The sequence below is a fragment of the Oncorhynchus tshawytscha genome, linkage group LG04, assembly GCF_018296145.1.
Source record: "Oncorhynchus tshawytscha isolate Ot180627B linkage group LG04, Otsh_v2.0, whole genome shotgun sequence".
NCBI lineage: Eukaryota > Metazoa > Chordata > Actinopteri > Salmoniformes > Salmonidae > Oncorhynchus > Oncorhynchus tshawytscha.
In genome coordinates, this window is record NC_056432.1 from 7,660,535 (window position 1) to 7,672,503 (window position 11,969).

The following is an 11,969-nucleotide window of genomic DNA, read 5'->3' on the forward strand; positions in this document are numbered from 1 at the left end:
ATTGTGTTACAAAACTGCACATTTTAGAGTGGCCTTTTATTGTCCCCAGCACAATGTGCTGCTGTGTAATAATCGTGCGGTTTAAATCAGCTTCTTGATATGCCACACCTGTCAGGTGGATGGATTATCTTGACAAAAGGATCAAATATTCACTAACAGGAACGTAAAAACAAATTTGTTCACAACATTTTTGAGAAATAAGCATTTTGTTCATATGGAACCATTTCTGGGATCTTTTTTTAAAATTTCAGCTCGTGAAAACATGGGACCACCACTTTACATGTTGCTCTTTATATTTTTTCATTCCGTGTATGTTTGTATGACACCAACAGGCTCCTGAACAGCTGCTATCCCTAAGCCGTAAGACTGCTAAATAGCTAACAAAATGGCTACATGGTCTTTCTGAGTTGACCTGCGTATTTAATTTTTTTGCACAAGACTCTATGCACACCCACAGGACTCTACAGTCAGGTACACACACCCGCATACAATCATAATTTACGCTGCTGCTACACTGTTTATCGTATATCCCGATGCCTAGTCACCTTACCCCTATACATATCTACCTCTCACTCCAGTATCCCTGCATATTGTTAATATGGTATTGGAACTGACCCTGTATATACAGTGGGGCAAAAAAGTATTTAGTCAGCCACCAATTGTGCAAGTTCTCCCACTTAAAAAGATGAGAGAAGCCTGTAATTTTCATCATAGGTACACTTCAACTATGACAGACAAAATGAGAAGAAAAAAAATCCAGAAAAATCACATTGTAGGATTTTTAATGAATTTATTTGCAAATTATGGTGGAAAATAAGTATTTGGTCAATAACAAAAGTTTCTCAATACTTTGTTATATACCCTTTGTTGGCAACGACAGAGGTCATACGTTTTCTGTAAGTCTTCCACAAGGTTTCCACACACTGTTGCTGATATTTTGGCCCATTCCTCCATGCAGATCTCCTCTAGAGCAGTGATGTTTTGGGGCTGTTGCTGGGCAACACGGACTTCCAACTCCCTCCAAAGATTTTCTATGGGGTTGAGATCTGGATACTGGCTAGGCCACTCCAGGACCTTGAAATGCTTCTTACGAAGCCACTCCTTCGTTGCCCGGGCGGTGTGTTTGGGATCATTGTCATGCTGAAAGACCCAGCCACGTTTCATCTTCAATGCCCTTGCTGATGGTAGGCTTTGTTACTTTGGTTCCAGCTCTCTGCAGGTCATTCACTAGGTCCCCCCGTGTGGTTCTGGGATTTTTGCTCACCGTTCTTGTGATCATTTTGACCCCACGGGGTGAGATCTTGCGTGGAGCCCCAGATTGAGGGAGATTATCAGTGGTCTTGTATGTCTTCCATTTCCTAATAATTGCTCCCACAGTTGATTTCTTCAAAACAAGCTGCTTACCTATTGCAGATTCAGTCTTCCCAGCCTGGTGCAGGTCTACAATTTTGTTTCTGGTGTCCTTTGACAGCTCTTTGGTCTTGGCCATAGTGGAGTTTGGAGTGTGACTGTTTGAGGTTGTGGACAGGTGTCTTTTATACTGATAACAAGTTCAAACAGGTGCCATTAATACAGGTAACGAATGGAGGACAGAGGAGCCTCTTAAAGAAGAGGTTACAGGTCTGTGAGAGCCAGAAATCTTGCTTGTTTGTTTGTAGGTGACCAAATACTTATTTTCCACCATAATTTGCAATTAATTCATTAAAAATCCTACAATGTGATTTTTTTTCTTCTCATTTTGTCTGTCATAGTTGAAGTGTACCTATGATGAAAATTACAGGCCTCTCATCTTTTTAAGTGGGAGAACTTGCACAATTGGTGGCTGACTAAATACTTTTTTGCCTCACTGTAGCTTCTTACATTGTTCTTGTTATTTTCTATTTTTGTTCTACCTTGTGTTCTTTTTTTTGGTGCTACAATTGGAGCTTGAAAGAAAAGGCATTTCACTGTACTTGTGCACATGACATTAAAACTTGAAACTGAATGGGATGTGTTCCCATCAGAATGTGTTAGCCATGTGACTGGCGAGTTAACTCCTGTAGCTAAAGCCCTTTCGTGATGTGTTGGTATAGTGTCTCTCCGTGCCTATCCAATTCCTCAGAGGTAACTATCTACAGCAGGGATTCCCAAACTGTTTTGACCCGCGATCCCACTTGGATATGAAAAATGTTTTCGCGACCCCAATATAAAAAAAAGAAGAAGAAAAGTGATGTAATCAACAGCCATGGTTAACTTGTTAAATGTGGGCTATGACAGTCTATTACAAATCAGTCTGACAGTACTTCTGACAGTATTTCAATCTGAAGGACATGTGTTTTGAAATGCATTGGGAAGTTCAGAAGATCATCAGCCAATCATTTTATACTGTATGATTTTCTGTGAAGAAAGTTACATCGTCATTGACGTTATTCCCCCCCCCCCCAGTCTGATTTAGTGCTTGGTCTTGTCCACTCTGTTCTAACGAGTTCTGCTTGTCGGACTTGTCCACTCTGTTCTAACGAGTTCTGCTTGTCGGTCTTGTCCACTCTGCTCTAACGAGTTCTGCTTGTCGGACTTGTCCACTCTGCTCTAACGAGTTCTGCTTGTCGGACTTGTCCACTCTGTTCTAACGAGTTCTGCTTGTCGGACTTGTCCACTCTGTTCTAACGAGTTCTGCTTGTCGGACTTGTCCACTCTGTTCTAACGAGTTCTGCCTGTCGGACTTGTCCACTCTGTTCTAACGAGTTCTGCTTGTCGGACTTGTCCACTCTGTTCTAACGAGTTCTGCTTGTCGGACTTGTCCACTCTGTTCTAACGAGTTCTGCTTGTCGGACTTGTCCACTCTGTTCTAACGAGTTCTGCTTGTCGGACTTGTCCACTCTGTTCTAACGAGTTCTGCTTGTCGGACTTGTCCACTCTGTTCTAACGAGTTCTGCTTGTCGGACTTGTCCATTCTGTTCTAAAGGAGCCCTGCTTGTGGGCATTGCAGAAGGGAAGACACACGTGTTCCTTAGAGTCTTATCATTCAGTGATTGGGGGGGGTGTCATTATATTTTGTAGCTTAAACCGTTTGAAAGAAGAGGTTACTGATGTAATCCCGCCTCCTATTAACCAAGCGCAAATGTAACATTTTATTTCAGAGTTTCTCTCGAGACCCCTATTTTTCAAAACTGGTGACCCCATTAGGGGGTCGCGACCCCTAGTTTGGCAAACGCTGACCTACAGTGTGGCAGTATCTCAGGTCAGTTTAATACAAATAGATTGCATTCCATAAGTTCCAATTTTTGCCAGCGTAATAACGGAGTATGTCACAGAAGTCGAGTATCACAAGCTGGGTCGACATTAGCACTGCCTGGTTGCGCTGTAGCTCAGTTGGTAGAGTATGGCGCTTGCCACACCAGGATTGTGAGTTCGATTCCCGGCACCACTCATACGTAAAAAATAAAAAAATACATGCACGCACGACTAAGTCATCACTTTGGATAAAAGCGGCTGATAAAATGTGTTAAGTTATTATATTATTAAAATGGGGTCGTGAAGCCATTTCAAATAAACTGTCGTAAGAATGTGTCACTCTTCTCCTGTAAAGTTTCACCCTAGTCCGGTCTGATGTAGACACTTTATTAGAGTTTGGACACGACTGGGGTATATTCATTAGTGCACACCGAAGCAAAATGCATTTTTGCAACTGAATATTTTGCCATGAACATTTGCTCTTATTGGACAAGTTCAGGATTAGTCCCTCCACGTTTCAGGCCCGTTTGGTTCCTAGTGAATACACCCCTGCTCTAAACGATTCATGATTTATCTGCCCGCTCTGTTTTATAGTGGTTACAGGTTTTCCTAAACTATCTGATTAACGATTCCACAATTGTCTACTTAATTTGGCTAATTGTACGTGCTAAAGCTATCACTATCCACTTAGTCTCCAAACATCCAAAACATTTCTGTTGTCCCGAAGCAGTTGGGCCTCGCCTGATGCTCTGAGTACAATGTCTAGGGCTCGCCCTGATTTAGAATGACTCGCAGGGGTCTTCTCCCATCAGTTGACCCAGGGATAGTGTCTCCTGATCGGGTCCATCTGACTTAAAGGGCCCCGCTGGCTTGGAGGTCTGTGTGGCCCACAGTGTAATGGGTTTTCGGGTTACCGTGCCGGCACCGGTCCTGTGCCCTCATCAGAAGCGCGCCACCTCCTTTAGGTCCAGCCCATCCTTGTGATGGTGGAGTATGTGGAGCCCTGTGTTAAAGCTGGCACACAGCAGACTGCTGGAGTCACTTGGGGCCAAAGACACCAAAGGACCTGATCCATCCAGGGTCAGAGTGGTCAGACAGGCTTCAGAGAGAGAAAGAGTGACAAGGAAAATAGGAAAGAACCATGATGAGAAGATAGAGGCCATTTAGCTCACTAGGGTAGGGCATCGTAGGGTAGTGTAGGGCAGTGTTACCTGCAGTGTTTTGATCCCAGATTTTGACTGAGCAGTCATGAGAGGAGGACGCTACGAGCGCAGGGCCCCCGGGGCTGGAGGGCAGGAACACACAGCAAGCGGTGGTCTCGCGATGGCCCCGGTACTCCACCACCTTACAGCCAGGCTGCCTGAGGTCCCAAAGCTACAAACACACACAGAAAACACGAGTGGGTGTGGGATTCACACAATAACAATACTCTGTAGGGACAGGCTTCATTTAAATTCTCTACAGGAGTGTGAACCTGTCAATTTAAAAGAGGTGGACGAGGCAGAAGTGTACAAGTGTGAACAACATGGTGGACACTTCCTTCAGTCATTATTGCACCAAACCAATACCTTTCATTGGTGGGGGGAGTGAACAAGTGCACAGTTCTGGAAAAGGGTAGAGAATTGGAAACCCAGACAGGGTTGAAGGGGTGGGACTCACCGTAGCCTCACAGCCTTGGCCTCCGAAGCCATTGCTGCTGGACAGGAGGTGGTTACCGTTGGCGCTGATGTCACAGTGTGTCTGGATGTATTGCTTGGCTGGGAACGTGTTAGTGACCTGCCAGGTACGACTGTCCCACACCCTGCACAATTCAAAATGCATGTATCAACCTGGAGCACTGCATTCAGAGGCGGGTGGGAGAAGCTATAGGAGGACGGGCTCATTGTAATGGCTGGAATGGATTAAATGGAACGGTATCCAACACATTAAACATATGGAACATTCATTCCATTCCAGCCTATGCAATGAGCCCGTCCTCATAGCTCCTCCCACTAGCCTCCTCTGACTGACTTACACACAGTAACACTGTTAGTGATCATACCCTGAGCGACTACCAACAGCATATAGCCTGGGGGCCAGTCTGTCGTCCCTATAGCCTGGGGGCCAGTCTGTCGTCCTATAGCCTGGGGGCCAGTCTGTCGTCCTATAGCCTGGGGGCCAGTCTGTCGTCCCTATAGCCTGGGGGCCAGTCTGTCGTCCCTATAGCCTGGGGGCCAGTCTGTCGTCCCTATAGCCTGGGGGCCAGTCTGTCGTCCCTATAGCCTGGGGCCAGTCTGTCGTCCCCCTATAGCCTGGGGGCCAGTCTGTCGTCCCTATAGCCTGGGGGCCAGTCTGTCGTCCTATAGCCTGGGGGCCAGTCTGTCGTCCCTATAGCCTGGGGGCAAGTCTGTCGTCCTATAGCCTGGGGGCCAGTCTGTTACTGCTCTCTTCCAAACTCCTTATGGAATTGGTATTCAAAACATGTTTGGCTTGACAATGAAGTAGGCAAAAGCACCGGCAGATTTGGGACCAGGCTATAACAACTAACCTGATGGTTTTATCCTCGGATGTCTGAACGATGCAGCAGCTCTCAGGTACCCAGCACACGTGAGTAACCTGAAAAAGAGTCAGGCTCTCTATCATACAGAATAATATTTACAATACGTATGGAATAATATAACGTTTAGTAGTGTGGAAGATTGATCTACATTTTGTATGTTTTTAAATGCCAGGATGTTATACTCATTTCCCCTTTCCATATAGTGTGAATTCCTTAAAGGGATATTTTACTACAAAATAAATAAATAAATATATGTATTTTATTAGTCCACTGTTGATATGATCCTAAAAATGTTGCATGTCAGCAGTAACATTTAAGATAGAGCACTTTCAGTACAAAGTGAGATGGTCCAAACTATGCAAAACGCATCACTGAACTTTGTGATTTCACTTGAACATATTCTGGAATTAAATTGCCTTTCCATTATGACGGTGCAACAGACGACACTTCCTCAGTATGGATGAGCTGTAGTATGTAGTAGTTCATCATTTGTACTAGTATACCTTTTTACTAAATCATGTTTCTAAATAGTAATGCAGTACTGTTAGTGCCTAGTAAATACTTACAGTAAACAGTATGATAATTTGGACACAGGGTACGAGATATCATCCTACCTTTTTATAAACCTTTTTTATAGTACCCTCAAATCAAGGGACAGAAGAGTCACGTACCAGGTTTCTGGAGACTGTGTTCTTATGCACACGCTCGCCAGACTCAATGTCCCAGAGGCACATGGAGTTGTCACGGGAACCAGTACACAGCCTCGACCCATCTAACGAAAATACAAGTATGGTTTACACACACACACACGTATTTATAATGGTGTTTGATAAGGTGTTAATGCAAGTGTTTGAGGGGTGAAGGGGGAAGTTGTCCCTAGACGCTGATCTTGAAGGTTAAGTTAAAGGTTAGGATTGGGGGAGGAGGGAAAATCTGATCCTAGATCTGCACCTAGGGGGAAACTTCACCCTGTTTCTACCTGGACTGACGGCCAGCCCGTTGACCACCAGCTCATGGCCACAGAACTCCTGGATGGGCTCGTCCCCCTGGTTGAGATCCCACATCATAACACTCTTGTCTCGAGACGCACTAAAGATCCAAGTGCTTCCAGGAAAACACTCCACCTGGGAGAGAGAGAGACAGAGAGAGAGACAGAGAGAGAGGAGACAGAGAGAGAGGAGGAGACAGAGAGAGAGGAGGAGACAGAGAGAGAGAAGGAGACAGAAGGAGACAGAGAGAGAGAAGGAGACAGAAGAGAGAGAAGGAGACAGAGAGAGAGAAGGAGACAGAGAGAGAGAAGGAGACAGAGAGAGAGAAGGAGACAGAGAGAGAGAAGGAGACAGAGAGAGAAGGAGAGAGAGAGAGGAGAGAGAGAGAAGGAGACAGAGAGAGAGAAGGAGACAGAGACAGAGAGAGAAGGAGACAGAGAGAGAGAGAGAGAAGGAGACAGAGAGAGAGAAGGAGACAGAGAGAGAGAAGGAGACAGAGAGAGAGAGAGAGGAGAGGAGAGAGAGAGAGAGAAGGAGACAGAGAGAGAGAAGGAGACAGAGAGAGAGAGGAGGAGAGAGACAGAGAGAGGAGGAGACAGAGAGAGGAGGAGACAGAGACAGAGGAGGAGACAGAGAGAGAGAGGAGGAGACAGAGAGAGAGGAGGAGACAGAGAGAGAGAGAGACAGAGAGAGAGAGAGACAGAGAGGAGGAGACAGAGAGAGGAGGAGACAGAGAGAGAGAGGAGGAGACAGAGAGAGAGGGAGAGAGAGAGAGAGAGGAGAGACAGAGAGAGAGGAGGAGACAGAGAGAGGAGGAGACAGAGAGAGAGGAGGAGAGAGAGAGAGAGAGGAGACAGAGAGAGAGGAGGAGACAGAGAGAGGAGGAGACAGAGAGAGAGAGGAGGAGACAGAGAGAGGAGGAGAGAGAGAGGAGGAGGAGACAGAGAGAGGAGGAGACAGAGAGAGAGAGAGAGAGAGAGGAGGAGACAGAGAGAGGAGGAGACAGAGGAGGAGAGAGAGAGAGGAGAGAGAGAGAGAGAGAGAGAGAGAGAGAGAGAGGAGGAATTAGATACAGAATAGAGAGGAGACAGAGAGAGGAGACAGAGAGGAGACAGAGACAAAACATTAGATACAGAATATCTACAAAACACATACAAAAAAAAGGTATTGTAGCGAAACGTCAAAGACAACATCTGTGCAGAGGTAAAATCAGAGGTAAAATCATGTGTGTGGGGGATGTATTTTTCTACTCTGTTACTCCCAGCACCACAATTGATATCTATTCTAAAGACTACAAACACACTAATAAAAACAACAGCAGGCAGGCATCCATTCAATAGCCACAGCCACATTGCACCCTCTTCTTTAACTACCTCAGTGCACTGGCTGTTTACCTTGGTAACCTCTCTGTTGTGACCTTGGAATGACTGACATAACTTCCCTCCTCTCCAGTCATACACAACCACTGCCTGGGGAGAGATGAAACAGATTAGCAGTCAGTTTCCTGTACTATATTGTCACTCGTAAAACACATGCATAAAACCTAGTCAATTTACTCACCATGTCACCTCCTCCAGACACACAGAGGTCTGAGGTCAGGTTGGTGACACAGTTGACGGCATCACGGTGGGCGGGTTCATACTGTATCACCTGACTAACAGCAGCATCCTCGCCATCACCTTTGGTCGCCCTGCAGAGGCACAATACAATTGCACCTCAAGAATAGCCTTCAATGATCTATTAGGCCTATTTGAAGTATGTTATGGGATTGTTACAATCTGAACCAAGCACCGCACAGATTATCTGATCAATAAAAACATCCGGAGTCGATCTTTAAACAGGTTTAGGTATGGGGTCACTCAGCCTGTGTTGATGTTGCTGGCTGTCTTACCTGTACAGTTCAGAGCGTGACCTTCGGAACTTGCTCTGAAGTTTCCCCATGTTTGTGTCAGAACAACCTGGCTGTGGAAGCAAGCAGAGCTACCACCCAGGTCCCCAACCCATATGAGCAGATTAGGGTAGTGTTATTCTTCAACTGTCAACCACCTTCTGCTGAAATATCAACCCAACACACAGATTAATACAACGTGCACACACTCTGTCACTTGACACCGTTACAGTAGTCTACCTATTCAACTGTGTGATGATGTAAACACTCCATGAGCTAAATAAATAAATCGGGCGACAGACAGAAGGAAGCTTTATTCAGGAAGGAGGGTGAAATCCTATTATGATTACTGCCACATCGCATTAACCCAATCGACGACGACACTACTTCCATAGCTGTAGCAGTGTTATTCGGACACACACACCAGGCTAACGGTACTTGCAATGGTAAACAGAAAAAAAAAAAAAATTTTTTACAGTGACTTGTCGAGCTAAAACAGGTGGTGGCAAGCCAGATCTAGTTTTGCTTACCTGCCCAGCTGGGGTGCGTAATTGACTATGACTACTAAGCTAGCTAGCTGCTGGCTAGCTAGCTTGCTAACTTAATCTTGTTTTATCTCTCATGCCACGAGATGTGAATGAGCTAGCTAGTACTCGACGACGCATAATTGTGATAAATTAGACAACTTTACTCCCTTCTTCTCACAGATAAACTGTACTCCCGTTCCCGGTATTCGTAAACTTTCGTTGTAGATTGCCTCAAAAAAGCTATTTTTTTGCCGCGAACTCATCGCACTATTCACTTCCTAGCGACGCTTTCTCTGTTACCAGGCGAACTGAGGTCACCTGACACAGAGGGAGGAGCCACTTTGACAAATAGCTTTCTAATAGTCCACTACCAAATAAAAGTCCGTGCTCTCATTTTGTGTGATATTTGGGCATTTAAACTAGTGGCGTGGCAAGGCCCATGTAAGATGATTGTAACCCAATATTGCAAGCTTTTATGTTGCTAAAACTATTTTCCCTACATAAAGAAACAAACATTAGGATATATTAAAGCATTTTGGAAATATGGTAAACACAGATACAAAAGGAGGAAATATCAACTATTCATATTTTGGATTAATGTAAACTTTTATTTTACAAACGTTCATTTAGTGCTGTATGGTCCTACCTGACAAAAATACATACAGTAACATTTATTTGTAATTTTTTTTATTTTTAATGTTGTAGCTATTGTAATCTAGTCTGAGTACCAGTCATGTGACAGTCCAATTCCATGGTTTAGTAACTGCCTTAGGGGATGGCTAATGGTGGAGTGGGCCTCTCAAGGACATTTATGGGAGATTCAGAATGGCATTCACGTTGGCATTTCTAGTCATTGAGTGTCAGGTTGTGTTTGTTCCTTGTAGTGAACACCTGCTTTGTGCGCTTGTTTACATGTGGTTCCATCCTCTCCATACACCATAACTATCACCATGGCAACATGGCAACTCCAGGGCAGACAGCCAGGATGGTGGACACAACAGGATAAGAGTGCACTGGAACATCCCAATATGCATCACAAATGCAGTGAGCAACAGAAGGTCATATTGGACTAGCAATGAATCAAAGTTCACTTCTAAATGATCAGGTGACTTAAGGGGCAAGTTTGGGGGGGGCAAGTTGTAGAGCTAGGGAGAGGGTGTCAGAGTCCCTAAGTCAGATTGTCTTTCCTTTCAAATCAAAGTTAATTGTCGTGTACACAGTTTAGCTGATGTTATAGCGGGTGCCGCGAGATGCTTATGTTACTAGCCTCCTAAAAAAATGCAGTAATATGGAAAGCAAGTACACAAATAATCAAAAATGTAACGAGGAAGGGGCCTCCCAGCGGTCTACGGCATGTCGCATTGGTGCAGCGTCACTACAGCCTGTGCCACGACTGGCTCGGGTTAAGCGAGCAGGTGTTAAGAAGTGCGGTTTGGCGGGTCATGTGACTCGTCCTTTGCTTCTCCAGAGTTGCAGCGGTGAGACAAGATCGTAATTGGACGTCAAGAAATTGGGGAGAAAAAGAGTTAAAATGACAAAAAAATGGTCCAATTTAACAACTCAATTCGCACTGCAACAGTAATCCAAACTCTGTCTGTCTGAACACTGAGTGTACAAAACATTAAGAACACCTGCTCATTCCATTGCATAGCTTTCACCTGGCCAGTCTATGATCCCTTGTTGATGTCCCTTGTTAATTAAAATCCACTTCAATCAGTATAGATGAAGGGGAGGAGACTGGTTAAAGAAGGATTTTTAGCCTTGAGACAACTGAGATATTAATTGTGCATGTGTTCAATTCAGAGGGTGAATGGGCAAGACAAAAGATTTAACTGTATTTGAACAGGGTATGGTTGTAAGTTCTAGGTGCACCGGTTTGTGTCAAGAACATCAAAGCTGCTGGGTTTTTCCCGCTCAACAGTTTCCAATGTGTATTAAGAATGGTCCACCATCCAAAGGACATCCAGCCAACTTGACACAACTGTGAGAAGCATTGGAGTCAACATGGGCAGGCATCCCTGTGGAAAGCTTTCAACACCTTGTAGAGTCCATGCCCCGATGAATTGCGGCTGTTCAGAGGGTAAAAAGAGGGTGGTGCAACTCAATATTAGGAAGGTGTTCTTATTATTGTGTACACTCGGTGTGTACTGTATACACCAGATTAATTTACACAAGATATACTAAGAATGATATGTACAGCAGTACATATATTAGGATGAGCTATGTCAAGAATCAAGTATATAAATAAATATGTGGTGTGTATAAACAGTGTAACTAACTGTACAGTAGAATAAATATTAGAAGGAGCTATGTCGAGAATACACTATTTAAATACACAGTACAAAACCCCATAGCAAAATGGATATCATTTCAGGAAATTAGCTTCCGGAACAGATTATGGAAAATAAATGTATATGTACAGCACCAGTCAAAAGTTTGGACACACCTACTCATTCAAGGGTTTTTCTTTATTTGTACTATTTTCTACATTGTAGAATAATAGGGAAGACATCAACACTATGAAATAACAGATATGGAATAATGTAGTAACCAAAATAATGTTAACCAAATCTAAATATATTTTATTTTTGAGCTACTTTGACGCCACCCTTTGACGTGATGACAGCTTTGCATACCTCCACAACAGACCACAGATGACGCAATCTCAATTCCACTTAACACTGCCCCTTCCACCTGAACAGGAGGGGAAATATGCTACGTGAGAATGCTGTTCATAGACTCCAGCTCAACGTTCAACACCATAGTCCGCTCCAAGCTCATCACCAAGCTAGCAGTGGTGGAAAAAGTACTCA

General features: G+C 44.3%; 1 protein-coding gene across 3 annotated transcripts; it reads right to left on the reverse strand.

Moving 5' to 3' along the window:
* Positions 1-3,586: 3,586 nt before the first annotated feature.
* wdr31 (WD repeat domain 31) lies at positions 3,587-9,464 on the reverse strand. 3 transcript variants are annotated; one of them, XM_042320272.1, is made up of 10 exons: positions 9,160-9,464; positions 8,633-8,721; positions 8,302-8,431; positions 8,136-8,210; positions 6,732-6,876; positions 6,424-6,524; positions 5,741-5,808; positions 4,873-5,014; positions 4,425-4,587; positions 3,587-4,312 (listed from the first exon to the last, which is right to left on the reverse strand). In XM_042320272.1, exons 2-10 carry the CDS (start codon positions 8,680-8,682, stop codon positions 4,155-4,157), a joined length of 1,032 nt encoding a protein of 343 aa, XP_042176206.1. In that variant the 5' UTR covers positions 8,683-8,721; positions 9,160-9,464; the 3' UTR covers positions 3,587-4,154. The 3 variants fall into 3 exon arrangements, with proteins under 3 accessions (XP_042176206.1, XP_042176205.1, XP_042176204.1); XM_042320271.1 differs by having other exon boundaries at positions 8,633-8,790; XM_042320270.1 differs by having other exon boundaries at positions 8,633-8,793.
* Positions 9,465-11,969: the final 2,505 nt, after the last annotated feature.

Coding starts and splice junctions, on each gene's coding strand:
- wdr31 (XM_042320272.1), bottom strand. CDS start 8,682: ATGGGGAAACTTCAGAGCAAGTTCCGAAGGTCACGCTCTGAACTGTAC. Junction 5,015..5,740: donor TCCGAGGATAAAACCATCAG/GTTAGTTGTTAT, acceptor TGAATTGTGCAG/GGTGTGGGACAGTCGTACCT. Junction 4,313..4,424: donor CTGGGATCAAAACACTGCAG/GTAACACTGCCC, acceptor CTCTCTCTGAAG/CCTGTCTGACCACTCTGACC.